The sequence below is a fragment of the Miniopterus schreibersii genome (genome assembly GCF_964146895.1).
Source record: "Miniopterus schreibersii genome assembly, chromosome: 2".
In the NCBI taxonomy this organism is placed as follows: Eukaryota; Metazoa; Chordata; class Mammalia; order Chiroptera; family Miniopteridae; genus Miniopterus; species Miniopterus schreibersii.
The window spans coordinates 75,762,513-75,788,358 of NC_138102.1; the positions used below are offsets into that span (position 1 = coordinate 75,762,513).

General features: G+C 38.7%; 1 protein-coding gene across 3 annotated transcripts in view; it reads left to right on the forward strand.

Moving 5' to 3' along the window:
* Nucleotides 1–25,846, forward strand: part of SETDB2 (SET domain bifurcated histone lysine methyltransferase 2) — a 95,026-nt gene that overhangs the window by 42,241 nt on the left and 26,939 nt on the right. The window contains exons 13-14 of one of the 3 annotated variants that reach the window (XM_081130184.1): nt 2,243–2,331; nt 2,966–3,413. In XM_081130184.1, coding sequence (XP_080986310.1) covers nt 2,243–2,331; nt 2,966–3,083 — 207 coding nt within the window. In that variant the 3' untranslated portion in view covers nt 3,084–3,413. Of the gene's footprint in view, nt 1–2,242; nt 2,332–2,965; nt 3,414–13,964; nt 14,087–25,846 lie in introns of those variants that run through there. The other 2 variants (XM_081130186.1, XM_081130185.1) reach the window with 2 other exon arrangements.

A 25,846-nucleotide genomic window follows, 5' to 3' on the forward strand; every position in this document is an offset into this window, starting at 1 on the left:
TAAGGCGAAATTGGCGTTACCTTGTAGCTTTCCCCGTAGACTTTTATTCTATCCTGCTTCCTACCATCAGACATTAATTATCAAAGAATGTATGTCCCCAGGAATACTATAGGGGAAAAGATCCCCTTCAACCTCTAGTCCCATTGTCTATATAGTCTTTAGTGGACTGGACCATGGGAAACCCTGAGCCATCTGATTGAGAGCTGAGCCAGACCCTTCTGCATGCCTCCCCAATCTCTGGGTTCCACTTTGTCTTTGCTTATCCTATCCAAGAAAGTAAAGAGTCATGGAAGGAGGACAAGGACTTTGATCCCTTCCACACATCCTTTGGAAAGGTCCACTCTAGCACCCTGGATGTGGGCTTAATTGTTCTCTCTGATCTGTATCAGAGCTCTTCTTTCTCCTTGTTGGGTGGAATTAGTGGGATAGGCAGCCTTAACTTTTCCCTTAAAGGTGAAAGAAGGGAAACACGAATGGCCCGTGATTCTCATAAACATTCCCTTTGACACCTTTAAGGTAAGCTGCTCCTCTTTAGATGTTACATTTGAATGGTTTGAAATTTATGTGCAGTGATAATTTTACTTGTAATTCAGCTGCCATCAGGAGAAAAAATATTCTTAAGTCAGAAGAATCTTTAAAATCAAAGGGCTTTTTCCTTGCTAGGTGAATCTGCTAATTCAGCTTGTTTCTTTTTCTCTCTCCTAGTTAGGAGAATACTTGGTTAAAGAGGAATAGAATTCTCTCTTCCCTTACTTTGTTCCCCAGCTGCTGCTCTCTATCCCACTTTGACTACTTCTGCAGTGTTGCCAAACATTTCAGGAAATCCGTTAAAGAAGAATCCCCAGCAAAAGACTGTCATGGCTTTATTTCCCATCAGTTATGTTGAATGATGGCTGCACCAGCACGATTGGATTGGTTTCACCTCTCCCAATCAGCACATCAGCCAGGTCCCTCCCTTGTTTATAGGGAAAAAAAAGAACAGGTTCTTTCTTTTTTTTTTTTTCTTCCATCCATCCTTTTTTTAAAAATTTTTTTACCTAGATAATACATTTACATGATTTAAAAGTTTAAATAAAATAATAAGCCATGCAGAATACATACATATAGCTAAACAGAATTCTATTTCAAGGTAACTCTAAGCCTGCCCAGTAAGCGCCATGAGTCAAGATTATTGGTCCAAATTAAAAGTATGGACAGAAAATTATCATTGAAATTAAATGCTGGCCCACATGTCCAAGGAATATTGTGGGGATTTGATTCTTTTATTAAACTGGTGATGGATGAATGTGTGGAGATAACAGCTAGTGAGCAATAGAACAATATTAGAAAGGTGGTAATAGGAGGAACTAGTATCATCATGTGTAGAAGTCTTGGAACAAGTATAAATAATGGTTATGCTCAGCAGTACTTACACAAGTCCCCTTTCCAAAGGGCCTCTTTTAACTGTGATGCAAAACTCCGGTTGTATATAATCTTCATATTAAACTTTTATGTTTTGCTGAAAAAAGAAACATACTTTGAGAAGTACTATACCCCCATTTACCCTGCCCCCATTTGGAGACTCTGTATAGTAAAATTTTTATTACTTTCTCATTTATTCTTATACTGTTTCTTTATGCAAATACAAGTAAATATAAATATGTGTTCTTACATAAAAGATAGAATATTATTGTCACTGTCCTATACCATGTTTTTTAAATTGACAATATACCCTGGATATCTTTCCATATCAGTACACAGATACTGATTGTTTTTGCTCATAGTTGCATAGAATTCCATTGCGTTGATATACCAAAGTTTATTTAACCAATTCTCTTTAGATAGTCTTTTGGGTTGTTTCCAAACTTTTACTGTTAAAAACAATGCATGATGAATAATCTTTCACATAGATACATGTGCAAATGTATCTGTAGAATACATTATCAAATAAAGGGTTGCTGAATCAAAAGATACATGCATTTATAATATTGATTAATCTTGACAAATTATCTTCTTTAGGGATTTATACCATTTTGCATTCCTACCAGCAAGATTTATAAGAGTGTCAGACAGGCTTTTCTGAATGGATTCCTACTATTAACAGGATTATTGTGAGCTATGATATTTTACATATTAGTCAACAAAAAAGGGAAAGAAGCAAAAATAAGTGAGCTTTGTTGGAAACAATGGTATTATAATGTTTTAAAGAATAAGACATCAAACTTTATGCTGTATCTAACCTCTGTTTTAATTTTTTTAACAGCATAGTTGTTGCCCAAATCTTTTGGTACAGAATGTTTTTGTAGAAACACATGACAGGAATTTTCCATTGGTGGCATTCTTCACCAACAGGTTTGAAAATTTTTATGATTTAATTATGAAATTGTGACTTTAAAAGTAACAGTAGAAGAAAAAAAGAAACTAGACAGAGGGACAGGGATGGGAGCAAAAAAAGAAAAGAAAAATATGAAAAGATATGTGCTCTAGCCCCTAATACCTAGTACCCTAGAATATTCAGTTATCCCAAACTCTTCCTACTCAGCAAAATTTTAAACAGCTGAAATTTCAATTCTTATTTCCTTTTAGAACTAATGACTGAAAAGGCTAAGGATGGCAGTTCTCACCCAGTTCAGTTCAGTTCAGGGGATAAATGATACAAACTGCTACATCTGCATTAAGTCAGAACTATTGTATACCCAACTACCACTCTGCAGGCCTCATTACATCACCAGGTTCCGTTGTTTGCGTTGTTTGCAAACCACACTTCCTTCCTCATAAATATTGACAGATTTCTTCTTTCTTAGGATTTTAGTAGATTTGAAATAAAACTCAAATGATTATTCTTCTAATGAAAGAGTATTCCTAATTGGTGGGTGTCAGAGAGAATACACTGTAGTTTTGAGGATGGTTAATGATGTTAATAAAATTGATATAATCAAGTTTGGTTAATTCAGGGTAATTATTTTTTTTAATTTCTACTTTCTAGGTATGTGAAAGCAAGAACAGAACTAACATGGGATTATGGTTATGAAGCTGGGACTGTGCCCGATAAAGAAATCCTCTGCCAATGTGGAGTTAATAAGTGTAGAAAAAAAATTTTATAAACCTGTAGCTAATGCCTGTTCATGAAATTAGCTTATCAAGCTGAAATTAGAGCTATGCAAATGAATGTTCAGTTGTCAGTGGAATTTATAGTTTGCGATCCATCAAGAGAATTCCTCTCAGTCTACTCTTGTCAGGGGGTTCATTTGTGTGACTTAAAAATGCTAGGAACAAAATAAGGACAGTTTCATACACATAGGGTATCTCTTTATTCTTTCTGCTATTCAACTTTACATGAGTAAGATAAAAGTGTATATTTTCTATGAAGTACTGCTATATAACTTGTAACTTATTTGTAAATTATATATTGAAAAACAAATGTCACAATAGAATTCAGTTGTTCTTGTTTTTATTATTATCTTTGAGTTCATGGATCCAAAGGGCCACATTTCATGACTTTACTTACAAAATTAATTTATGTTTAACTCCTGGCAAATAATTTAACCATTATGAGCCATAAGGTGGGCAACAGAGTGAGTACTATAGCTCCGTGAAGCACTGTCCGTCCCATTGAGTGAGAAGAGGTGAGAAGCCCTTCTATAGGGAAGATTTTGGCAAACTCTTTGGGATGAAACTGCTTTTCCACAGATTCTCTGTATTCCTTCAATACAAACACAGGAAAAGAGGGAATAGAAACCTAGAGGAGGTAGAAGATTTTTGTTCTAGATAGAGTACAGCCATAAGAAAAAGAAACCTGGAAACTAGTCAGACTTGGCTTATTTAGGCCAGAAGGGATTGTGCTGGGCAAGAATTTCATTTCAAAAACAAAACAGAACTGAGCTGTAGAGTCTGAAACAGCCCCTTGTATTCTGGGCATGATGTGCAAATTGTTTTTCTAGAAAAAAAGGGAAGGAGTTTGATATAGGTTACCTAGCCCTGATCTAGTGGAAATGGGGCTGGGAATCTCCAAGAGTCAAAACTAATTTTATCCTGTATATCCGGCTGTCAGGAACTGCCCGCCCCTGGGACCAGGATGGGAATCCTAGCTCAAAAAGGAGTATTGATTCTGGGTTTAGCTTGGTTACCTTTCAAAGTTCATTCTAAGTTTAGATGCAATGTAATTTCTTAAAAATATTGAACTAGGTGAAAATTTAACTTGAAATTGTTTTAGAGTGGAAAACCAAAGAACTAGAAAATACTGGTAAAGCACATCCTCCAGTACCTTTTGAAAAGGAAAAATGAGAGGTAAATACTTTGAGACCTTGCATGTTTGAAAATGTTATTGTACCCTTACACTTGGTTGCTATTTTGACAGGGTATAGAATTTTTGAGTAACCTCCATTCCCAATTTTGAAGGCTAAGCTTTCAGTGCTGCTGCTAGGAAGTTTGAAAACGTTCTCGGTTTGACATCCAGGGTTACTGTTGGAAGTCAGATGCCATTCTGTTCTTTTTGTATATGCAACCAGTTTTTATTGCTCTTGAAGCTTATAGCATTACTTTGTCTCAGTGTTCTGTTCCTGGTAAGGGTCCATTTTCATCCCTTATAACTGGGTGCTTGGTGGGATCTTTCAAACTTTGACTTTCAGGGAAATAGTTTTGAACTCTTTCTTTAATGATTGCTCATCTGTTCGTTCTTTCTAGAATTCCTGTTATCCAGATGGTAGACCTCCAGGATTGGTTCTCTAATTTTCTTATCTTTTCTCTTCATTTCCAGCTCTGTCTTCTAGCTGTACTTTCTAGGAGATTTCTTCAACTTAATTTTCAAACTTATCTAATGTGTTTTATTTTTCTGGTCTCAGATTTTTAATTTCTAGGGCTCTCTTTTCTTCCCTTAGTGTTCTTTAATAGTATCTTTCTTTGGTTCATGGTTGTAGTATATCTTTGAATGTGGGGGGGGAGGAGGACTCATCCATCCATATATATGTATATTTTCTTCCTGCATATTCTGTGACTGCTAAGTTTCATTTCTTTGTTTTCCCTGTATGTTTCCTTTGGTGTGTTTTTTTGTGTTTTGTTTTGTTACAGGCTTTCCTCATTGATGGTAGTGGTCTACTCCTGCTTAAGAGTAGAGCGCTAAAATGCTGAAATTATAAACTAAGAGTGGTGGAAGGTGTTCTTCAACTGCTTCACTATGACCTAGCTGAATTATTCAATCTCTATTTCAGTCTCTTTAGGACTTTGCCTGGCAAGGAATACAAGCCTGATTCTGAGACATACAGTATAGTAATATCACCATAATTAAGGGTGCATCACGGTAAAGCAAGTGGTAATCTTTTTGCTGATGGAGGGTCTTGCCTTCAATTTGTTAAAAAAACAAAACGCAACACTGTGAAGTGCAATAAAACTAAGCGCAATAAAATGAGGTGTGCTTGTAACTCTTCTGTCCACCTGCTTGAAATGCAAAAAACTTTGTTGTAAGAGTCCATTCTTTTCTCCTGTTTTGCAGCCCCACACTCTTCTGTAATCCATTTACGTGTTCGTCCAGACTATCCAACTTACTGTTTTTAATACTGTTTGTCTTTTCTGCTGTCTCCAAATTGCCCTCTTTCCTCTTTAAAACTTGCTCAAATTGCAGGATCTCCAGAAGTTTTAATTACTCAGCAACCCCCAATTCTGTGCTGCTTTTCCAGAACAATTTACTTTCCAACTGTATGTTCTCTACATGTATATGTTAATATGCACTGAAAACCACCTCTTGTATGGTGCTGTGTACCCCATGGGTGCTAAATAAAGCCTTGCGACTGGTAACGAATTACGGTTGGTAAATTCTGCACCCGTTTATGATATACCTACGTAGTCCAAACTCTAATACAATTATTAAAAGAAACGGTGAACCTCTCAGAAAAGCAGTCATTTCTCCAACTGAACACAGGGGCTTTGGCCCCCTTGCTTCCAACCATGGGAAGGGAAAAGGGGGCGCTAAAAAGAGAAGAAAAAAATTAAACTCGGACCCGGAGAAGGTGCGAGCTCCTGCTCGGCGGCGAACTCCACCTGCTAGCCCGGCGGCGGCCCTTCCCGCTGGGGACTTTTTGCGGAGCAGGGGAAATAAGTCATCTCGGGTTTTCCGGCGGCTGCGAACTTCCGGAAGCGAGCGCCGCGCGCAGCAGCCACACCGCGGCCGACAGCTGGGCCATGGAGCCGGCGCCGGCGGCCGGGAGCTCGGCCTCGGGCCCGGCGCCGCCGCCCCTGCCTGAGGGGCCCTGCAACGCCGAGTCCGAGGCGCCCGAACCAGTGCCGGGCCCCTCGAGCAGTGAGTACCCGGCGGGGCGGGGCGGGGCGGGGCGGGGCGGCGAGATCGGGAAAAGACGGGTTTATCCCAGGACCTTCCGCCGCAGGTCGCGGCCTTTGGGGCCTGGGTCTCGCCTCCTGAGCCGCCGAGGCCGCGCGGACAGACTCGGCTCAGCAGCGGCGAGGCCCCACGGAGTTCACCTCGGGGGGTCGGGGGGCAGTTCCGAGTGGCCAGGATAACTTCCGTGTACCGCCCCCACCGCTGATGGCTCAGCTCATTGCTGCTGTCCTCTGTTAGCGTTGGCATCGGGGCAGACCGTGTGAACGCCAGTGAGCTCTCTCTCCCGGCGTGGCTCCACCCATCTCTAAGACAACGGAGAAGTGCCTGGGAGAGGTGGGCTTGTCACCTTCTTCAAGAGAGGTGGTTAGCTAGACCTCAGGAAGCAGTTTGGAAAGTTTCCCCAAAGAATGTGACTTTTTGGAACCATCTCCTCCTCTACATTTGCTATTCAAGTCCTCAACGGCGCTCTCCACGAGTGAGGAGTCTTCAGAGCGGGCTCCTTCCTTAAACAGGAGAGCAGTTCCTACCGTGTGCCAAGCGCAGAGATAGGTGCTGGCCGTGCAGCGATGAGTTAGGCAGACCCGCCATAGAGAATAGTAGGCAACTCATATGACCTGGTTAGTGCCACAGAGGCACAAATGAGGGGCTCTTAACCTAGTGATCACAGAAAGCTTTTTGGAGGCGAGGACATGGATCTTAAAGGGCAAGTCAGAGAGAGAGAGGTTGAAAGGGTGTTCCAGACAGGTGATGACAAGAGTAAAGGCATCAGCCGCAAAACATGTGGCAACCACAAGTCAAGCAGTTTGAATATTTCATTCAGCTAGTATATATATGGAGTGCAAGATGAGGAGTTAAGGTCCCATCCTGACATTTTCCCCAAACTCCAGGCTCACATAACCAACTTTATCAATGCCTGGAATGATCTCAAACTGAGTATGTCCCAAAGAGAACTCTTGTTTCCTCTCATACAACAACACCCACATAATCCAAACCTGCTCAACCACCAGCTTTCCCCATTTTATGCACCCAGTTACTCAGGCCAGAAACCTTAGAGGCACCCTCAGTGCCTCTCTTTCCTCCTCACCTCCCATCTAATGCACTAGTCAGATCAGTCAGCTTTGTCTTTAAAATATATCTAGAGTTTCACTACTCATCACCACCTCCATCACGACCATTCCAATCCCTGCCTGGACTATTGGGCTCCTGGTTTCTACTAACCTCTCATCTGTGCAGCAGCCAAAATCTTTAAAAAGCAGAAAGCAAATGTGATTCTCCTACTCAAAGCCCTCCAACAGTCTCATTACTTTCAGAATAATCTCTTACTCTTACTAATGGCTTACATGCACCCATCTTGATGACTCTGCCACCTTTCTCACTGCCTTGTGGGTCCTCTATGTCCCCAAACCTGTCCCTGGCTCAGGGTCATTTGCATCCCATTTCTCACTTCCCCACCATATTTAAGTCTCTGCTCAAATGTATCCTCCACAGCCCTGCCTGCCCTGTTTTAAAGAGCACCCCACCCCCGAGCCCTTACTCTATCTCCTGTTGTGTTTTTCCAAAGCACTTACCACTACCTGAAAAAAACACTTGTTGGATGTTTGTCTCTTCTAGTAGAATGTTAAGTTCCATGAGAGTTGAAACTTGTCTTATTCTCTGCTATGTTTCTAGTGCCTAGAACAGTAAGTACATAGCAGGTTCTCATTAAGTATTTGTTGAAGGAATGAATGGGCTTGTGTGTACCACTAAGGAGCTTGGCTTCTATAGGCGATCAGGAAAGAAACATGGGCAGATGTACATTTTAGACAGATCACTCAGGCAACAAGGTGAAGAATGGAGTGGAGTCAGGACAGGGAAAGCAGAAGCAGGGAGATGAGATTATCAGAATGGACCAGGTGAAAGACAATGAGGGCATGGCAGACCACCTTCCATACCGCTGCCAGAACTCGCTTTCTCTCCAATACACATGTGGGCACACAGACACCTGTGCCTATACACAGAGAGGTCCGACCATGGTGCTTTGGGGGTTAATTAGGACTTACTGACTGCAAATAGTACAGAAACAATTTGATCTAATTTAAGCAAGGGGATGCTTGCTATTGGGAATCATGGGGACCAGATTCACAAGTCCCAGGAACATGGATGCTGTAGCGTTTTGCAGAAAGGGCCAAGAACTAGGACCCAAGAAGCCATCATAAGCTTTGACAGCACTCTCCTCTCTCTTATTTCTGCATCTCTCAGCTTTGTTCTTTCTTTTGTCCAGTTTTTCTGATAATGGGATAGAAGATGGCTACATTCACAGCCTTCCAGTTTTTACATCTTCAAGAAAACAGCCCAATCTGAACTAAAATCTAAATTCTGTATATTTAGGACATGAGCAGGTAGGTCCTCTGGTACTGTCAGCTGTGCCGAGGGAAGTGGAGTCCCATAGTACAACATGCCTGCTGGGGGGCATCCCTGTGTGTGAGTGTGAGCTAAACAGATACCCTAAAATAGTTCACTGAACATCCTACTCCTTAGCTGCTCACTGCCTCTTCCCCACAACACATACTGTACATCCTTATTCCAGTTTATACATTCTATAGCTGTTCCCAGTACTGCATTCGGACTATCCCAAATACATATTCAGTCACACTTCTCCCAAAGTTATATCCAGTCATGTCATCCAGAGACAATGATGGAGCCATTCATTTTCCAAGTCCATTACCAAGTCCATTATCAAGCCTCTAGGTATTGTCTTCTCTTCTGTTTGGTCTTCATCCAACTGAAGTATGCTCTCAGTGGATTCTGTGATAAAGCTGACTTCCCCTACATATCTGATATATAATGAAAGAACTAAAATAGTAAACTGAAATAAAACTATTGACCATAGGAGAAAAGAGGAAGAAATTTCCAAGCCAGCACCATAAATTGATTGTCAGTCCAGAACAGAAACCATACACTACTGGAAGGGGATTGTAAATGGAATTACAGTATTAGTGAATCTCATTGCATCGGTTTCACATATGTTTAATGGCAGAGTGATAGCTACCCCAGATTTTGTCCTCTGGATGGGTTGTCCTTGTCTGGTGGGCTTTAGACCATCTCTGGGAAGAGGAACATTGGGAAGACACCCCTGACATCCCTGCAAAGGCCTTGGCTTTAGCAGTCCCTTCCCGGGTGGAGCTGGGCCTGAGAGACTGGTGTGTTGGTTTGAGTAGTCATAGTTCATGTGTTCCTGGCTTGTAATTTTTCTGTGGCTTCATTCTATAGAACCTTTCTTGGTTACCAGTCCTCAGGCTTGCTAGACCCAGTAGAAGGACCCTGGAAAGCCCTGCTGATCCTCATTGTTCTTAGTCTCAGCTGTTGATGGAGACCAATGGACTCTTTACCAAAATGCCCTACCCCCCATGCTACATGTCTTAGTCTCCCTTACTGTCTGAGTCTTCATTGTTCCTGAGTTCAGATGGTGAGGGATATCCAAGTGTATTTGTGTCACGAGTTTCAGGTAACATGTAGCAAGCATTAGACAGTGAGGGATGTCTGTCTATGTAAAAGCCTCTAATGTAACTCCCCGACTACAGAGAGTCATGTGCACCCTCCGGTCTAGAAGAATAAAAAATTAGAAGAGCCAAGATCTTTTAGGAAACTGTGACGAGGGGATGTTTTAGCAGGAAAAAGCCATTAGAGGGAGCCTGTGTGTCCCATATTAGGTTCCTGTCCATCAGCACTGGAAACAAACTCCAGGTCACAGCACAGCAATGTGCCACCACCCCACTGTATTTCGAGGAACCAAGACACTAGGAGCCTGTGGACTTGGGATTGCAACTCAGATGGACACAGAGTTCCCAGAGCAAGCCATGCTCAGGTATCAGCAGCCTGACAGATCAGCCTAATGCAGTGCACCTGTCTGAAAGTCTAGCTTTGCTCAGGAAAGGGTAACACTATGGGAAAATGTCTAGCTCTTCTTATATAACAAGGGGTGTTGCATATTCTGTCAAACATTATCACATGATTTTATGAGGGAATTTTAGCACTAGTAACTTAACTGACACTTTTTTTAGCCTATGCTTTACAAACTTTCATGTCTGAGTTAAATGAAAACACAGTGTTCTATCAAAGTAAATAGAGGGCCTAAGGTGAATAAAATATTGGGATTTTTTCCCCCCATTTTTATCCTAGGATGGGAGCTTTGTGTTGTCAAATATTAAAATATATTCTAAAGTGTTGAAAATTGTAAAGTGTGAAATTGTTGCAGAAACTGAGAGGTCAGTGGAACAAAACAGAAGTATAGGAACAAGCCCAAATATATGTAATAATTAAGTATATGAAAAGGAGTTTTTAAATCATTATGAAATCTAACCATTATGAAGATAAGTTAGAGCTCCACCTTGTTCTTTACAATAAAATTAATTCCTATTAATATTTTAATGTAAAATATTATAATAGAGGTATTTCTATGTTATGTCCCCTCAGGAGTAGAGACTGTAAAATAAAAACTGATATAATTTCATCAAATAAAACATTTAAACATTCCGTATATCAAAGCATTATAAATAAAGTTAAAAGACCACACATATGACCAACAAAGGGTTAATATCCTGAATACATGATAAGCTTTTATAAATCAATAAGAAAATAATGAATAACCCAAGACAAAAAAAATGGGCTAAGGACATTAGTGCCAGAGAAGAAATGCAAATACCACCTTGTATATTTAATTCATATTTATAGATTATGATCCACTTCTCTCTATACTTCGTGTTCTTTCTTTGGACATGGTCATCTAATCTTCTGTCCTAGCTGTACCTTTATTATATGTTTTTAAATCAGGTAGGCAGTTATTGTCTCTTTTTTTAAAAAGTTTCTTCACTGTCCATGCCCATTTATTCTTCCAAGTAATCTTTCTTTTTCCAAGTTCTTTAAAGTAACCTTGGGATTTAAGTTGAAATGACTTTAAACCTAAAGCTTATTTGGGATAGAATTGACAACATTATAATATTCAGCCTTCCTATCCAGGAGCACAGTATTGCCATATATTGAGATTGATCTTAAAACAGCTCTTTCATCATGTTATTATTCCCCTGCTCAAAAATCCTTCTTGGCAGCCTTTCACCATCTGTTTTTCAAATTCTTTTCCAGTTTTCTTAGCATAGGCTCTTTTCAGACCAGCTAGTGTTCTGTCTTCCAGTCAGACCTCTCTCTTGGCTTTTTCCCATATCACTGCTCTGTCTGCAAAGTCCCTCCCACCCCCAAGCCTCTCTCCAGGTTGAACCTGATCAAGGCCCATGTCCCTAACAAGACTCCATCCCACAGGGAGCACCCCCGCCCCATATCCATAGCATGTATTGTATGTTCCATTCAGAAGTTATATTACTTTGTAACATTTATTGTTATTTTATTTTTCTAATTACTTTTTGGTCTCCTGTTTATTTTATAAGCTTCTTGAGGACAACAATTCTGTCTCATATTTCTTTATATCCTCAGCTGTGCCATTCTGTCCAGTACCCACTCACCACATAGGGCTTTTGAGCACTTAAAATGTCACTCATCCAATTGAGACGTGTAAGCATAAAATACAGTGGGTTTCAAGACTCAGTACAAAAGAGTAAATTCATTTTTATATTAATTAAATATTGAAAGGATAATATTTTGGATATAGTTGGTTGAATTAAAATTAATTTCACTTGTTTCCTTATGCTATTTTTTTTATAAGGCTCCTAGAAATTTTTTAGCTACACCAAGGCTCACATTTCTGGCTTGAATTATGTTTCAGGAACCAAACTAATTAAAGAAGAAACTCATCAGAAAGTGAAATAAATGTTAGCCCCGAAGTTCAGTCATCTGACGTTGTGAAATGCAAGATCTAATTTAATAGGGACCAAAAGCCTTTGCCAGTGTGGCTCAGTTGGTTGAGTGTTGCCCTGTGCACTGAAAGGTCATTGGATTCGGGTTCAGGGCACATACCTAGGTTTCTGGTTTGATCCCTGCTTGGGGCCTATGCAGGAGACAGACCATCTGTTTCTCCCTCTTTCCCTCCTCGCCTTCCTCTCTCTCTCAAGTAGAGGACAAGACAAAACAAAACAAAGAGAGAGACCAAATGATCTTACACTTCTGAATTACAAAAAAGGACTTGTAGGAACCACTTAAATGATTAACCTCATCTAAATTTAAAACTTTCACCATTAAATGGTAAAATAAATCCAAATGAATAAGAGGATGAGCATTGGAAAGGGCAAAGAAATGTTAAATGGACACTTGTGGCCAAATTAATATCAAACTCAGGTTAGTGAAGACTACTTCTCACTGACGGGCTGGGTGCCATATTGGGAACAGCTGACTTTTTCCTTCCTCTCCCTCTTCCCTTTTCTTTACTAGCTCTCCTCTTACATTTCTTTCTTCCATTCCTCTCTTTAAAAAAATTTTTTTCTACTTCATGTATCTTTCTTCCTTAACTTATAACACTAGGCTAAAGAACACTTAAGGTACATTCCTCATTTACGTCTTTAAATCACCCCAAATTTATTTTTGAATATCATATGACATAGTAAAAAAAAAATTTACAGGCAGCTAACCAGAGCCCTATTTCTTTTTTCTTTTTTTTTTTTTTTTAATCCTCACCCGAGGATATTTTTTCCTTTGCTTTTTCAGAGAGAGGAGAGAGACACACATTGATTAGTTAACTACCTCCACAGGCCCTGACCAGAGCCGGGGATGGAGCCTGCAACTGAGGTGCATGCCCTTGGTCAGAATTGAACCTGGGACCCTTCAGTTGGCAGGCCGGTGCTCTAACCACTGAGCCAAACTGGCTAGAGCCTGTTTCCCAGAGTTTTTTCATTTTTCCATTTTTTTCTTAAGTTTTTTTTGAGAGGGAGAGGGAGAGAGAGAAACATCAATGTGGGAGCAGAACATCAATCAGCTGCTTCCTGCACCCCACCCCCCGACCCAGAATCAAGCCCACAACCCAGGCATGTGTCACGCATTGGAATGAAACTAGCAACCATTCAGTGTACAGGACAATATCCAACAAACTGAGCCACACCTGCCAGGGCTTGAGCACTATTTCTTTTTTTTTATTACTCCTCACCGAAGGGTATTTTTTCCATTAATTTTTACAGAGTAGGGGGGGCATCCGTGTGAGAGAGATGCATTGATTGGTTGACTTCCATATGCACCTGACTGGGCCATGGGATAGAACCTGCAACCCAGGTACATGTCCTTGACTGGGAGTCATACCCTTGACCCTTGGGTGCGAGGACCAACTCTCTAACCACTGAGCCAAACTGGCCAGGGCCAGAGCACTATTTTTTGAATACATCACTGTTTTCTTGTTGATTTGTAATGACAGTAGTAATTACTGAGAGTTTACTATGGGCAAGGTGATGTTTTGAAAGCTTTGTATTTCAGTTCCTGCTTGTGTTTCTTGAATAAAGGTTTTCTTCATTTTCCTCATGTTTATACATTTGAAATAATGTTTTCATTTAATTAATGTTTTCTTTAGTTAAGCCATTAAAAAATACAAAGTAAGTTGCTTTTCTGCTTGGGTCCTGATTTATTTTTTCCTGGGAGTTGAAAATCTCTCATAAAACAAGTGCCTTTCTTCTACTTTATAACTAATGGAGGTGTTGAAACCAAGAATTTCCACTTTTTTATTTCTCATCAGGGATGTTACTTATAGGTGTCTTTCAGGTTGCAAAAAAGATGGAAAGAAGGACATGTGCACTTTGTCCCAAAAACCTCGAGTGTAGTGTCCTCTACTGTGCACAATCAGAGGATATAGCTGCTCATGAAAATTGTTTGGTAAGTTACTTGAAAACACATGGGTTCTTTTAGGAAAGGACATACCAAAATAGAAAAATGGTACTTTGAGTACAAAGAATGATGAGTTGGCCATGATTTGGGCTTTTAAGTGGGGATTTCAGGTGCGTATTTTTCTAACTTTTTAAATTGTTTTAGATCATATCGCCTTATGATTACTTTTAATTTTATTTATGACTGATACAACACACAAAAATTACAAAGAATCTTTTTAAAATAAATTTTAATGAAATATTTCAAGTTTAACAGATACCCGTAGATTATTCAACCAGATTTGTAAAATCAGGATATTATATAATATTTGCTTCAGCTTCATGTTTTCTAAAGAAAGAAAACATACATAGTTAAGGACCCTCTACTTTTCTCTATTCCCCTCTCTCTATTCCTTCCGAGAGATAATTTCTATCACAAATGAGCTTTTCTTATCTTGTGTTTTTAATTTTATGCTTCCGCCACATATATTTAAATATTTATAACCAAGATATTATATTGTTTTACATATTCTTGGACTTTATGGAATTTCTGTCAAATTCTGTGAATTTTTTACATTTACTATGTTAATAAACATATCTCTGCCTTTAATTTAAAATGTTACAGTATTCCATTTTATGACTATATCACTATGTAAGTATTTTCCTGGAAATAAGCAGTTAGGCTTTTCCAATGTTTTTTGGTTTTTTTTTAATACGATTAACCAGCTGTCATGAACATGCTTGTATAGGTCTCCTAAATCAAGGGAGAATTTCTCTGGTCTATGGCACATAGTGAAAAGCAGAACTGTTGGGTGCAGGGAGGGAGCATTGTGCATGCACCTGACTGCATGTACCAAATAGCTCTCCATGTTTGACTTCTACCATTGTTTCAGAATTCATTTCTCCTCTTCGTTGCCAACACTTTATATTATGAGATTTTAATTTTTTTTCCTATTTGATGGATGTGAAGGTGTCAACTGATGGTCACTGGTGCCAAGTCAATGCCAGCAGGAATCCCCAATTTAGGGTGCGGTAAAAACGAAACGTTATTTGGTGTAAACAGCTCAGTTGTGTTACAGCTCAATTATGAAACAGCAGGGCTGTGGAACACTATAGCTGTGAAGTAGCCCTGGGGCAAGGCCCCTTTTCTGTTAGAGAGCTCTGCTCCCCTCCAGCAAGACATGTTAAAGTGTCTTCAGTCTTGGATGAAAAGGGAAAATGTGCCCTCTGAGCTAGAGGGGAGCTGACTTACATAAATAGAAGACCCTGCCCCTGGTCCCTAATTGGTCCATTCTCATGCAAATTAGGACTCCAAATCGTCACAGTTTGGTTGGTCCAAAAAGCACTGTCCTGGTTGGTCAGAATGGAGCTTCTCAGATTGGTGGAAAATAGTAATGGATATAGCTGCACAGCTCTGTTTAAATGGGGAAAACCTCAGACCTATGGATTGAAATAGGATTCCAGGCCCAGGCTGGCCTGGCTCAGCAGTTGAGCATCAACCTATGATCCAGGAGATAGTGGTTCGATTCCCAGTCAGAGCACATGCCTGGGGCACATGCCACGATTTTGAGCTGGACCTCTAGTAGGGGGTGTGCAAGAGGCAGCCAATCAATGACTCTCATCATTGATGGTTCTCGCTCTCCCTCTCCCTTCCTCTCTCTGAAATCAATAAAGACACATTAAAAAAACAAACAAAAAAAAATGAAAAAAAGGAGGAAGGGAAGGGAAGGGAAGGGAAGGGAAGGGAAGGGAAGGGAAGGGAAGGGAAGGGAAGGGAAGGGAAGGGAAGGGAAGGGAAGGGAAGGGAAGGGAAGGGAAGGGAAGGGAAGGGAAGGGAAGGGACTTTATAAAGGGCTGGCTCAGATGGCAGGAACAGAGTGCAGGAAGGCAGTTCAGTGCAGGAGGCAGGCAGCTTAATGCAGGCTTCTCTGGGAGTGAACTGTGGTTTGAGTGAGAAGCTCTGTTTAGAAATGGCTGCTATGCTCTGTGTGTGTTTTTGTTTGTTTGTTTCTATGTTTGTTTTTAATTTTGAGCCCACTTGTCCACTAGGATCCCTTCTTGGTAGGTATCTTCTTTCACAGGGTCCACAAAGGTCTCTTCTTTTCATTTGCAATTCTTAGATTGCTAGTGGGGTTGTTCCTTCTTTGCTGTGCTAATGAGTGGTTCTGTTTTTCATTTCTGTGACTTGTGTTCATAGATTACATTTTATCTTTGAGATGTTAGTTTTGCTTATGTGTACTTATTTACATATAAGCAGATTGTAACACTTTATTATATATTTGCTTTTAATTTTATTATGGTGTTTTCTATCAGAAAGACTCTTATAATGTGATTAAATTCATCATTATTTTCCTTTATAATTTGTGAGATTTTTTCCCCCCTGAGAAATTCTTTCTGTACTAAGATTCTTTTCGTTTTCTCACAAAAGTTTTAAAATTTGGCTTTCCTCATACAGCTTCTCAATCCAACTGGATTCTAGTATAGATATACTTTTATTTTTACATGATTAACCACTTTTCCCAGCACTACTTATTGAATAATCTATCCTTTCCTCACCTGTTTGTAGTGATAATAATGATAACTATTATTATTACTTGGTGTTCACTAGGTGTAAGGTAATGTTCTGGAAGCTTAACCTACATTAAACTATTACTACTCATAACAGCCCTAAGAAGTAGATATTGTTATGCCCAAAGATGAAACTACTGAGTCACAGAGAAGATAAGTCACTCACCCAGGGTCACAGAATTCTCACCTATACTTTCTAGGTCTAGAACCCTCATGTTTATCCAATGTGCTAACAATGTAGTATATCATATGTGTACAGATGTGTTTCTGGCTCTCTATTCTGTTCCATTGGTCACTTTGTCTATTGCTGAGCTGGTATAACACTTTCTAAATTACTATGATTTTATGATAAACCGTGGCTCCTTTTTTGTGTGCTTTGACTTTTGGAGTTAGCTTACGAGGTTTCATAAAAATTCCCATTAGAATTTTTACTGGAACCCCATTGAATTTGTAGACCAATATGAGGGAAAATAGGCACCCTCATGATATACAAGTCTTTCTATCCATTAACAGGGTCTGTCTCTCCAGTTATTCAGATCACCTTTTATGAATTTTAGAAATATTCAGTAACTTTTTTCTATGGAGTACTAGAACTTTGGATTAGGCTTATTCCTGGGTTTGTTTTGTTACTTTTTCCTAATTGCTTAAAATGAGCTATTTTTGGTACATACAAACACTATTGATTTTTTTCCAACACTATTTTTTTTTATTGATCTTATCCAACAATCTTGCAAGCTCATATTAATTCTAAAAGTCTCTAGCCCAGCCAGGCATGGCTCAGCAGTTGAGCATCAACCTAGGATCCAGGAGATTTCGGTTCGATTCCTGGTCAGGGCACATGCCTGGGTTGAGGTTTCCATCCCCAGTGGGGGGCACGCAGGAGGCAGCCAATCAGTGAGTCTCATCATTGATGTTTCTCTCTCTCTCTTCCTCTTCCTTCCTCTCTCTGAAATCAATAAAGATATATTTTTAAAAAATAAAATAAAAAAATAAAAGTCTAGATTCACCTGGATATTTTATTTGGACAAGCCACATCTATGAATAGAGGTGATTTTTTTTTTTTTCCTTTTAATTTTTGGGTCTCTTAATTTCTCTTCTTGTTTTACTGCATTTTTCTAGACCATTGTGTTACAATAGTGATTAGAAGCTTTTATTTATTAATTATTTATAGAGGCTTTTAAAGTAGGGAGCTTTGTCTTGTTTCTTATATTAATGGGATGCTTCTAAGGTTTTAAATTTGTGTATATTTTGTTTTTAATGCTTCACTTTATTAAAGTAAGGATATTTCCTTTTATTTCTAGTTTGCTAAAAAACTATTGAATATTATGAAAAGTTGCACGTACAGTACAAATAATTTTTTTGTTGGAACCATTTGAAATTACATTGGGACACCTTTCTTAAATACTTTAGTGTGTATTTCCTACAAAAAGGACGTTCTTTCACATAAGCATGATATAACCATCAGAGTCAGGAAATTAACATTAATATATTACTACCACCTAATCCTCAAACCACTCAGGTTTCATTTATTGTCCTAATAACTATCTTTATAACAAAGAATTCTAATTACTGGGTTCCACATGGTTTTCATGTCTCCAATTTTCTCTTTTTAATTTGTTAATAATATGTTACGTGCTTATTTTCTGCTGTTAAACCATTCTGAGATTAATACTATTTGATCATGATATTTTATTGTAGTATACTGTTAATTTGTTACTATTTTTAGTTAACTTTATTGGTATAATTTATATAAAACAAAATGCACCTATTTTAAGTATATAGTTCAGGGAATTTTAAAACATGTGTTTACCAGTGTAACCACCACCACCATCAAGATATAGAACATTTCCATTACCCCAAAAAGTTTCCTCATGCCTCCTTGCAATCTCTTCCTCCCCACCCCAGTCCCTATAGATTGACTTTCTTTTTTCTTGAATATCATATGAAAGGAATCCTACAGCATGCATACTTTTGTATCTGGCTTTTTTTGCTCACTACACAATTTGCTCAGTGCACACTCTTCTATGTATTTGAATATATCTGTATTTTTTTTTCCTTTTAATTTCTGTATAGTATTCCATTGTATGGATATATCACAAGTTCTTTATCCATTCTCCTGTGGATAGACATATGTGTCATTTCCAGTTTGGGGATATTAGGATAAAGCTGCTATGAACGTCTGCTATGAACATGAGTCTTTGTGTATGAGCATATGCTTTTATTTCTCTTGGGCAAATACCTGGAAGAGGAATGCTGTATCATAAATTAAGTGTGTTTTTTTTTTGTTATTTTTAGATATAAAACTATTTGTTAATTTTTTCAGTCTGTAGGGTAAAATGTATATATCTATTAGTACATATATATGCCAGAAATTATAAGAATGTGTTACATGAAATACCTGTAAAATTCTGCAATTAAAAATATTCATGTGATTATTATTTTCCTACTAGCTTACCCAATTTTTTTTAATTGTGCAAAATATTACAGATGTCCCCTTTTTTCCCCATTGTCACCTTCTACCCCCTCATCCACTCCCCTCCCAGGCTTCACTACACTATTGTCTGTGTCCATGTGTTATGCGTATATGCATATAAATTCTTTGGTTAATCTCTCCGCACCTAGCCACACCCTCCTTCCCTCTGAGATTCGTCAGTCAGACCCATGCTTCCATGATGAATCTATTTTGTTCATCAGTTTATTATGTTCTTTAGATTCCACCTATAAGTGAGATCATATGATATTTGTCTTTCTCTGCCTGGCTTATTTCATTTAGCATAGTATTCTCCAGGTCCATCCATACTGTCCCAAAGCGTACAAGATCCTTCTTCTTTACAACTGCACAGTATTCCATGGTGTAAATGTCCCACAGCTTGTTTATCCATTCATCTACTGATGAGCACTTGGGCTGTTTCCACATCTTAGTTATTGTAAGTTGTGCTACTATGAACATAGGGGTGCATATATTCTTCCTGATTAGTGTTTCAGGATTCTTAGGATATATTCCTAGAAGTGGGATCACTGGGTCAAAAGGCAGTTCCATTTTTAATTTTTTGAGGAATCTCCATACTGTTTTCCATAGTGGTTGCACAAGTCTACACTCCCACCAGCAGTGTACCAGGGTTCCCCTTTCTCCACATCCTCACCAGCAGGTGTCATTTGTTGATGGTAGCCATTCTGACAGGTGTGAAGTGATACTGCATTGTTGTTTTAATTTACATCTCTCTAATGTTTAGCAACATTGAGCATTTTCTCATGTCTCTTGGCCATCTGTATATCCTCTTTGGAGAAGTGTCTATTCAGATCCTTTGCACATTTTTAAATTGGATTGTTTGTCTTCCTCTTGTTGAGTTGTATGAGTACTTTGTACACTTTGGAAATTAGCCCCTTATCAGATGCATCCTTGACAAATATGTTCTCCCATACCTGGGGGTTCCTATGTATTTTGGAGCTGATTTCTTTTGCTTTGCAACACCTTTTTAGTTAACTGTAGTCCCATTTGTTTATTTTTTCTTTTGTTTCTCTTGAAACAAAAGAAATTCCACTACGCAAGATGTCTGTGACTTTACTGCCTATGTTTTCTTAGAGGATTTTTATGGTTTCACAACTTACATTTAAGTCTTTTATCCATTTTGAATTTATTCTTGTGTATGGAGTGAGTTGGCCATCTACTTTCATTTTTTTGCGTGTACCTGTCCAATTTTCCCAGCACCATTTATTGAAGAGACTGCCTTCACTCCATTGTATGCTCTTGCCTCCTTTGTCAAATATTAACTGACCATAATGACATGAGTCTATTTCTGGGGTCTCTGTTCTATTCCATTGATCTATATGTCTGTTGTTGTACCAGTACCAGGCTGTTTTGATTACAATGGCTTTGTAGTGTAGTTTGATATCCCGTAAAGTGATCCCTCCTACTCTGTTCTTCTTTCTCAAGATGGCTGTGACTATTCGGGGTCTTTTTTGGTTCCATATAAATTTTTGGAATATTTGTTCTAGCTCTGTGAAATATGCTGTTGGAATTTTAATAGGAATTGCATTGAATCTATAAATTGCTTTGGGTAGTATGGACATTTTAATGATATTAATTCTCCCAATCCATGAACATGGTATATTCTTCTACTTGTTATATCTTCTTTTATTTTTCCCCTGCTGTCCTGTAGTTTTCTGAATACAGGTCTTTTACATCCTTGGTTAAGTTTATTCCAAGGTATCTTATTTTTTTAGTTACAATGGAAAATGGTGTTATTTTAGCTTATCTTTCTAAGAGTTCTTTATTGGTGTATAAAAATTCCATCAATTTCCAGATGTTAATTTTGAATCCAGCTGCCTTGCTGAATTCATTGATCAAATCTAGTACTACTTTGGTGGAGTCTGTAGGATTTCCTTGTACAAAATCATGTCGTCTGCATATAATGACAGTTTTACTTTCTCCTTTTCAATTTGGATACCTTTCCTGTTTTCTTCCTGTCTGATGGATGTGGCTAGGACTTCCAATATGATGTTGAATAAGAGTGGTGAAAGTGGGCATCCCTGTCTTGTTCCTGTTTTGGGGGGAAATGATTTTAGTTTTTGCCCATTGAGTATGATGTTGGCTGCAGGTTTGTCGTATATGGCCTTTATTATGTTGAGGTATGTTCCCTCTATTCCAATTTTGCTGAGTTTTTATCAAAAATGGGTGCTGGATTTTGTCAAATGCTTTTTCTGCATCTATTGATATGATCATATGATTTTTGTCCTTTATTTTGTTTATGTGATATATCACATTTATTGATTTGTAAGTATTACAACAAGCTTGCATACCCAGAATAAATCCCACTTGGTCGTGGTGTATGACCTTTTTAATGTATTGCTGGATCCGGTTTGCTAGTATTTTAGAGAGGATTTTAGCATCTGTGTTCATCAGGGATAGTGGACTCTAGTTTTCTTTCTTTGTAGTATCTTTATATGGTTTTGGAATTAGGAAGATTCTGACCTCATAAAAAGAGCTTGGGAGATTTCCCTCCTCTTGAATTTTTTGGAATAGTTTGAGGCAACTAGGTGTTAATTCTTCTTTGAATGTTTGGTAAAACTCACTTGTAAATCCATCTGGTCCACAACTTTTGTTTGCTGGGAGTTTTTTTTATTATTGCTTCAATTTCATTAGTTGTTATCAGCCTATTCAGGTTTTCCCATTCTTTCTTATTCAGTCCTGGAAGATTGTATGTTCCTAGGAATTTGTCAATTTCACCCACATTGTCCAGTTTGTTGGCATATAGTTGCTCGTAGTATTTTCTTACGATCCTTTGTATTCTGTTGGGTCAGTTGTTATATCACCTCTTTCATTTCTTATTTATTTGGGTCTCTTTGTTTCTTGGTGAGTCTAGCTAAAGGTTCATCAATCTTATTTATCTTTTCAAAGAACCAGCTCTTGGTTTCATTGATCTTTTGTATTGTCTTTTTAGTCTCTGTCATTAATTTCTGCTCTGATCTTTATAATTTCCTTCCTTCTACTTACTCTGGGCTTTTCTTACTGTTCTCTTTCTAATTTTTTTAGTTGTAGTGTTAGATGGTTTAGTAGAGCTTTTTTTTTGTTTCTTGAGGCATGCCTGTAATGCTGTTAACTTTCCCCTCAGTACTGCTTTTGCTGTGTCCCTTAGGTTTTGTGTTGTTGTGTATTCATTTTCAGTTTTTTCCAAGAAGTGTTTGATTTCTTCCTTGATCTCATTGGTAACCCGTTCATTGTTTAATAACATGCTATTTAGCCTCCATGTGTTTGAATATTTTTGAGTTATTTTATAGTGATTGATTTCTAGTTTCATGCCATTGTGATCCGAGAAGATGCTTGATATAATTTCAATCTTCTTGAACCTGTAGAGACTTGCTTTGTGCCCTAACATGTGGTCGGTTTTGGAGAATATTTTATGTGCACTTGAGAAGAATGTGTACTCTGCTGCTTTGGAATGAAGTGGTTTGTAGATGTCAATTAAATCCATTAGATCTAGTGTGTCATTTAAGGTCTGTTTCCCAGTTGATTTTTTGTCTTGATGATCTGTCCAATGTTGACAGTGGCTTGTTACAGTCCCCCACTATGATTGTGTGGCTGTCGATCTCCCCCTTAAAGTCCACCAAGAAATTTTTTATGTATTTAAGTGCTCCTATATTGGGTGCATATATATTTATAAGGGTTATTTCCTCCTATTGGATTGATCCCTTTAGTATTATGTTGTGACCTTCTCTGTCTCTTGTTATGGTCTTTATTTTGAGGTCTATTTTGTCAGAAGTAAGTATTGCTACTCCAGCTTTTTTTTCGCTTCCTTTTGCGTGGGATATTTTTTTCCATCCCTTCACTTTCAGCCTGTGTGAATCTTTTGCTCTCAGGTGGGTCTCTTGTAGACAGCGTGTATTTGGGCCCTGTTTTCTTATCCATTCAGCTACCCTGTGTCTTTTGATTGGAGCAATTATTTTGTTTACACTTAAGGTTGTTATTAACATATACTTGTTTAATGCCATTTTTTCCCTTTATGCCGATGTAACTTTCTCTCAATATTTCTTCTTTTTCTTAGAGCAGTCCTTTTAGCATTTCTTGCAATGCTGGTTTTGTGATACTGAACTCCTTTAGCCTTTTTTTGTCTGGGAAGCTCTTTATTTCACCTTCAATTTTAAATGATAGGCTTGCTGGATAAAGCAATTTTGGTTGCACGTTCTTGCTTTTCATTACTTTGAGAACTTCATGCCACTCCCTTCTGGCCTGAAGTGTTTCTGTTGAGAAATCTGCTGTCAGCCTTGTAGGTCACTGCTTGTGTCTCCCTTGCAGCCCTTAATATTCTCTCTTCTTAACATTTGCCATTTTAATTATGATGTGTCTTGGAGTGGATCTCTTGTTTGGAGCCTTCTGTGCTTTCTGAACTTGTGTGGCGTTCTCTCTCACCAGCATAGGGAAGTTTTCTGTCATTATTTCCTCCACCATGTTCTCTATCTCTTACTCTCTTTCCTCCCCCTCAGGACCTCTTTGATGCATATGTTGTTTTGCTTCATGTTATGCCAAAGTTCCCTTAAACTGTCCTCATGCTTTAAGTGCTTTTTACTTTTCTTGCTCTAATTGAGTGGTTTTTTTTCTACCTTGTCTTCTAAGTCACTTATTCTATCCTCTGCTTCATTGAGCCTTTTTTTAATTCCTTCCAGCATATTCTTGATATCAGATATAGTGTTCTTCATTCCTGCCTGGTTCTTATTTATCATATCTAGCTCTTTTTTTCATGGTTTCACTAATTTCTTGGACCGTCTCATTAAGTGTCTTGTGGTTCTCATTAATTTCCTTGAGCATCTTTATAACCATTACTCTGAACCCTATTTCTGATAACTTGCTTAACTACATCTCATCAAGGTCTTTTTCTGGTGATTTTTCCTTTTCTTTAGTTTGGGTGTTCTTTTTCTCCCCGTTTTAGTTATTCTTAGTGTTTGTATCTGTATATTAGATATATTTGCTTTCTCCCAGTTTTATGGTGTGGGATTTTGTAGTGTGTGTCCAGTGGGACCCAGAGGTGTGTTTTCCTTCTACTTCTGAGCTATTTGCTCTAGTTGTGTCCCTTTTGTGGGTATCCCTTTTGTGGGTGCTTTGACCTCTCCTATTGTGATTTTGTCTAGATTGTTGTTGACCTGTTCTTGGGAGGACTCTTTTCCCAGGCTGGCTATGAAGCTCAGCCACAACCACCTCATGTGAGCTTTTCTACAGGTGCTGACAGGCCAACAAAACACAACCAAACTGCCAGGAAACAAACAGTAACTTACAAAATATCCTGACAGTCACAGTGAAAACAACACAAGAGAAAGTAGAATTGAGGGAGCAAAGTGAGAACACAAATGCTAAAGCAAAAAGAACAAAGAAAGAAAAGTATATTATTGCTAATAGTAAAATTTAAAAAAAAAAATCTAATTATAAAATAAAAAGTAAAAAATAGAGAAGCTTCTGGGAGATAAAAGGGGCAGAGATAAGATTCTGAAAGGAAGTGAGCAAAAAAATATAGAGAGTAGGAATAGGATAATGGTTGAAAATGAAAAAATAAATTAAAATAGACAAACACAAACATAGGAAGACAGAGAATGAAATGGGAGAAAAAGAGAAAAAAAGTTATGCTAATAGAACAAGAAGAGAGAGAGGGGTAAAGCAAAGGCAGAGAAGGAGGCCAGTAAGAGATATGGGGGAAACAATAGAGAATAGCAATAAACTTATTGGTTATAATAATATCCCAGTAATGAAGCAGAGAATATCAAGAAAATCTTGATACTAGAACAAAAAACAAAGCAAAAAAAGAAGCAAAGCAAGACAAAACAAATTTTTAAAAAATAAATTTAAAACAATTTAAGACTTTTTAAAAGAAACCGCCCCCCCTTTTTCTATAAAAAAACACGTCAATCAGATGAGTTTCATCTGGGCAGCTTATGCTGTCTGCAGTTCATTGTTTTGTCTGCTGATTTGCGGTCTCCTGGGAGGTACTTGTGTGTCAACCAATGTCTGGAACTGTCTAGGTTTGGCTCTGATGTCCTTAGGTAGTTGGCTGGTCTGAGGCTCTCTGTGGACCACCTCCACTTGTCAGCTATTTTGCCTCCCCCTTGTGGTTGCCTTGTCTTACTCGAGTCTTCTGAAGAGTCTTTAGGGTGCAGGATGGCTACTGTAGCTTGGGCTATTGCTCCCCTTACTTAGAGGTTTCACTGTCAGGCACTCACTGTGGGGGGGAAGTTAGTCTCTACTTCAAAGCCAACTCCTCAGTCTCTACCCTATCCTCCAATTCTAGTTCCCCATACAATGGCCTGCTGTAGGTTCAGATTGAATTCAGTCTGTTGCCTTTTCTGTATGGGCAGTTTCAGTGGCCTGGGCTCAGTGGGTTTGATTAAAAAAGACTCTGGTGAGCACGTTGCCTGCCCAGCCCCCAGAAGGGGTTTTAAGCTTTTCCACCAGTTCCCAAACAGTAGTCCTCTAGAGTCTTAATTCTTATATTGTCCTTCTGTGAGCTGTACTCCCTTCCTCCTCAGGACTGTGCTCTGGGAAAGCTCTCTTCCCCTTCTTTTTCCCCAGCCCACACAGTTCAAATGCTTTCTGGGGTTCTACACAATGCCTTACAGGAAAGCAGAGTCCCTTTAGTTCACTGTTGAGTGCAACTCTCTTGCTCCTTTCTATTTGGAAACCACACCCTGCAGGACAACATTTCCTGTGGTCAGCACCTGG